General features: G+C 45.4%; 1 protein-coding gene across 1 annotated transcript in view; it reads left to right on the top strand.

Moving 5' to 3' along the window:
- The window catches only part of T265_15339 (hypothetical protein), a gene marked incomplete at both ends in the record, with an annotated part of 36,735 nt that overhangs the window by 10,254 nt on the left and 20,842 nt on the right, over positions 1-5,639 (top strand). Inside the window, 2 exons of the mRNA XM_009177642.1 lie at positions 213-350; positions 1,897-2,191. Of these exons, the coding sequence (XP_009175906.1) occupies positions 213-350; positions 1,897-2,191 (433 nt within the window). The remainder of the gene's footprint in view (positions 1-212; positions 351-1,896; positions 2,192-5,639) is intronic.

Here is a 5,639-nt window from a genome sequence, read left to right as displayed (position 1 = left end):
GGATACTGTCAGGTTGCCCAAGCCTAGACAGGGGAAGTCGAGAGGCAGAGGTCGGGTTCAAACCACGGACCTTCCGGTCAGTAAATTCGCGCTCTAACTACTCGTTCCATCTCGCCCCCTTTTTCCTATGAAAAACTAATGCGCAATCTAGAAAAATTTAAATCTTCTCAAGTGATTGCTAAGCATGCTCGGCCGTATTTTGTTTTTCATAGATAGGTACCAATCATGGCAAAGTTTGTGTTGGTCGTGTTGTGACCCAACTTCCTTCGGATACAGACGCGGCACTAAACCTGTTGTTGGTCGACGCGAAGGGGAGTCCATTGCCCGTGCGATTGTGTAACATTGGAAAAGTAAGGAACTCTTCGTGTTTGTGGTAGTATACTGTGAAGCTTACTCACATGTGCAGTCATTTTTATTCTATGTGAGGCATCAAAGCATGACCCTGTCAATTTGTCCTGGCTCAATGTGTTTGAGAGTTGTTTGGTAACTTGCTTTTAGCACGCCCAAAACCCTCAAGTGATAGGCTCTTCAAAGTATTAGTTGGGACTGTCGGCTATCAATGCGGCCTGATTCGCGCATGCCTGCATTCGGTTGGAGAACCTGGGAAACCGGAGTTGACAGTATATGTGCATGACAGGTCAGAATGAAAACGACTAATTTATCCAGCGTTGACCTCTGCTTATTGAACTGTGAAACGCAAGCGGGCGTCGTAGGTGTTAACCGCTCTGATTTAGGTATTGGTTATTTCACTGTCATTTATTTTTGAAACTTGGTTCGAATGTCTGCAGCTCTCTCAGACAATCTCACTGTTCACCAGCAGTCAGATTAGTTGTAACTTATGCACAGAAGCCGACAGAGATACGGTTGCACCGGATGGCGCATTCAGAATGTCGTCATATTCTAGAACGGCTCGAGATGTCTCGTTACAATTATTATTTACATATCCCAGGAAACTTAGTCCTTTCTTTAATGGTATGCCCACCCAATGGATCTCAAATTGGAATTGAGCCTTTCGGGATCTGACCACATTATCAGCCTGTTAGCCAATAATGGAACCGAACTAAACAACCTCTTAACCCCGTGCCGTTTCATCTTTTCATCCCCCAGTTTACATGTCTGGCACAGCGCCCAAACTTTTCGATGTCATTCAGTACTGATACAGTCAGATGAAAAAAATATCGCCTGGATGAATGCAACAAGTGTACACAAAAGTCACTTGCTCACTAAAAACACTTGCATTTGGACGGCCAGAAATAGTGTATCTCTCAGTTGCACTGAGGCGTTGGATTCTCGCTCGTTATTGACAGTAACCACAACCACACCAACCAACCACCACAACCACGACCACCAACCCACCGCTACGCACTACTACGCTCCACAATAACGCACTGATGTCACCTCGATTGATGATGAAACGTTTGCAATCAAATTGCCCAGCTCAGCGAACAAGCCAACGACTATCATCTACGATACCTGAGCTACCAACATTTTCCTCTGAAGAAGACAGTAACTAAGTTAGGTGGATGAATGGTCTTTCTTCACATAGACCCCGAGGCTCCAGGACTGATGGTTTAGCCCGTCTGTACATAATGAAACCATCCGAAGCAGAAGAGAGGCTGAGGTAGTGAGCTAGTCATGATTTTTTACGATAAATTTTGAGTAATTTTCACTTCTCTTTATGGGCATGCTCCAATAAGCTCAGAGATTGAAACGTGGTTCCTCTATCGGTCTCGGTCTTGCTGATATTCTCTCGTTGCTTCTTTCTGGGCCAGATGAATCTCAAAGTTTCTCACTTCTCGCTTTTCGTTGCTTCAATCTACATACGAACAATTTGCATAAGTGCTCAGTATATCTGTTGAGCTCTTTGAAATGACCGATATTTCCTTTTGTTCCAAGGGTCTTGGACCGGTACGCAAGGACATTTTGGCCATACCCCACCCTTTCATTGAACAATCTCCCGTACAGGGTCATCTTCTTCGCGCAGTCCTGCTCCTCCAGGCGAAGTTCGGTAGTGGTACGGACGAACTGACCACTAAGCTTTTGAGCAAACTACAATTGGCGTCCACAGACCATACAGATGAAATTACAAATGAAACCACAGCAGATACTATTCCCCCCATTCCAGATATCACATATTCTTTTCTCCGCGTTCCCCTCCCCGACGTCCTTGTGGTCAATGGTCAACCAGTGGGTGGGTCGTGGACTGCTGTGCCAGTTCTGCAAAGTGTTTTCTTCAGCGCAGTCTAAGGCAGCAACTGTCCCGTCTTTGGGCATTGTGATTTACCGTCAGCTTGGAAGAGCACCTGTAGATTCTTTCCACCGTCATTCTTTATCCATCACACGTGTATATGTGCTCACTGCTACCGACGACAAGTGATCATCACCCCTATTTTGTCCATGAATAGGTAACTAGCACGTATACAATTCACCTAGTTTTATCTGTCCCCAGTGTGGACCCGAAAATAAAACCTTTAAGAAATATGTAACCTTTTCATTAAACAAGTGGGAGGTACCACTAACGGCCGGAGTTTCTGACGCTCACTTTGGCGCGAATATCGAACATCTACATGTTGATTGGAAGCCTGCAGACACCGAAGCCGGAAGGAATTTCACAACTATTCATAAATGGTGTCCGAGTAGGGTGTATGCATGCTGAGTCGATGTATATCACGAGGAAACCAACCTTCGTGCCATCAGTTATCCCTCCAATTAGCATTCATTCATTGACTTTTCACTGAGGCACAAATAGTGCTGCTATTTTCGGCCGCGTTTCATTATCTCGGAGCTTTGCTGGGATCCGAACAAATAGGTTTTTGGAACGTATTCTATCTCAGCTGCTTAGGAGTGTATGTAGTTTTGTACACAGGCATCAGCTATGCGATGAAATAAAGTCAGATGCTTGACTGTAATTTCCTCCGGAGAAACCAATTGGCCGGACTTCCGAAGCTCCTTTAGTTTAAAAGCCCTTATTGGTTCTCTTCAGACAACTTTAGGTACCGTCAACTGGGAACTGATGAGCTTTTCGGGGGTCATCTCGGATTGTGGCCGCGGTTGTGGAAAGTTATCCTAATAATGTGTTTCATGCCCTACTCTGGTGTACATGGTGCCGGAGCATTTTAATGGCAGTTTTGTAGCATTGTTTTTAAATAAAAACTATTCAGGAATATTCAGAGTTTTCCGTCGACAAATACACTCGTTTGTATTCCAATTTTTATTTAACAGGATACATGAATCCCAACCGAATCTTTGGTTTGTGGTGTTCTTCAACTGAATGTGCTGCACCAGGACGCCTCGTTTCAGTTGGTACACTTCGAGATATTTCATAGACGTAGCACTCTACTCACAAGGCTGCTGGGAACTTTTCGAAAACCGACGATCGATGTCACCCTTTTTGGGGCTCATCAGGCGCACATAGTCCCTGAGTTTTCGTCACATCCAAAATCATTCCTTAGTTGAATCGATTCAATATACACCAACAATGTTGCGTTCCTGAATTCCGCTGTGGAGCGGTAATGACTATAAATGAGACAACTACCTTCATTCATGCATTTTGTGGGCAGGCAAGTCTATGGGTTATCCACTGTGATGGGGAACCGAGAGTACAGACGACCCCCGAACAGCGGACGCGTCCAACGAAGATCTACACAAACATACATGAAACAAAGTTTTCTAACAGCCCTTTTAGTGCACTTCCATTCACGTGCCCTTGATGGACAAAGTTCCAGTAAACGACCCTCCAGCATTCAAGAACAGGGGTCCCCGCCCCCACTGCGTGATGCTTACATGTTGAGAGCTCTTTAATGCCGTGATACACGTTACCCATTAACACCAATAGAACCAGGACCTTCCTGTGAAATTCGTCTTCAGTCCTTAAGGTCCTTGAAGACTGCATAAGTGGACGAAACCCAGGTATAGGATAATGTAGGCATTCTCATCCAAACGGGCCGATTTTGCCCAATTTTACCCCGTGAATTTGATTTCCACAGGAGTATGCTAGACAGTATTGGGTGTGCGATGTTGCACTGGATATTGCTAAATACATCGGCAGCAACACTGATACTTCACTGCTGTAAAACTACAATTCATTGGGCAAAGGTCTGACAGTCCTTTTCCAGTGCAAGTTGACATCTGACGTCCATAAAGTAGTTCTGATTAATTTTTGGATCTGTGAGCTTGTCGGGTTCTATACGAGTTTTCCACCGCTAGTGCAAACTTTAAATTCGAAAAGAGGGGCGAACGGACGAATGCATGATCAGAATCCACACAAATATCCCAGAGGCAGTGACAACAGCTGGTCCACACCGTCGATAAATGATAACGCTGTGAATTGTTTGAGTCTGTGGCTTTCACGCTTTTCGAGGGCACCAGTAGTCGGACGATTATGGTGATTCTGGAATGCAGTACTGTATAAAAGCGGTTTGAGGTCAGTACACAGCTGAAGCAGTCGTTCAACTTTTTCTGTACGTACCTAGTCCAATCTAATTCGATCACTCAGCCGAGTCTTTGATACGCTAAAACCGCCCAGCTGTGAGTTCAATCATCGGGTAACCACAGTTATGTCTGAGCTTTTAATCCGCCGTAACAGGGTACCCCAAGCTTGAATAGATCTTTTGGTAGTATCTGAACTACAGTCGGTTGGGGTACAGTGAGGCAAGACGCTGACAACAATCAATTTCCATTTTTGCCACACTCCTTACAGACGTCGTCGGACGCACAGGCGACTATCAGCGGGTATCCAGTCAAGCAGGGACCATTCGCTCCCGTGACGCAGAATGATGTCGGCCCGAACACGGCTTGTATTAGCAGTCTCCAGGTCGCTGGAAGTGCTCAGCAGATGGCACCGGTTGACTCGGAGATGTTGTCACCAAGACCGATATAGGACGAACGGGGTAGTCAGTCCTAACGTCTGAGTCGACAAGGCGACTATTATTAGTGGGGTGATGGGAGGGAAGAAAATTACGTGTGAAAGGAGGGAGACGACAGAAGTAACCTGTTTTCTCTCTACCCTTCTGTATGAGGCAAATAAGTTTACTCCACTGATGAATCCACGCGACAGTCGATGTGGAATGAGAACTTTGTTAGTTGTGAGAAGCATGCTTGTATGCAAGCTGAGATACTGCCAGGATACCGAAGCCTATATGGGACGACCAAAGCCCCCAATCAAAGCCTGTGGTCTAAAGGCCTGACTTCAAGGCATTCAACCCCCTAACCTAGAGGACAAGGAGATTGTCGGACAGACCTCTAACCGTCGCCCAACTTGGTGTGTGCACTATTATGGCATTATTATGATGTTATCCTGTCGATGTTGACATGTACATTGTCTTGGCTTTTGGTAACCTAAGCACGCTGATGTACCTCTTATGAAGGCACTTGGAATGACAAATCTAGTAAACTTCACAACTAGAGGCCAAACTAATCCTGACCATGTTTTCACCAATGTTGTAGTTCACAGCAAGTCAGAAGAACACGTAAATACTGACACGGGTGTATTGTGTACACGCGGCCGACTTGGTCCGCTTTCTTGGCGAGTCATCACCATCGACAACATGACATCAGTGTTCAACACTGATGCTTCACTGCCGTACAACCATGATTTATTTGTAAGCCTTATTGTAAAGAAAAGAGTAAAGGTTGACGGG

This window comes from Opisthorchis viverrini (assembly GCF_000715545.1).
Source record: "Opisthorchis viverrini unplaced genomic scaffold opera_v5_440, whole genome shotgun sequence".
Taxonomy (NCBI): Eukaryota; Metazoa; Platyhelminthes; class Trematoda; order Opisthorchiida; family Opisthorchiidae; genus Opisthorchis; species Opisthorchis viverrini.
This window is presented reverse-complemented; position numbering and strand designations above follow the sequence as displayed.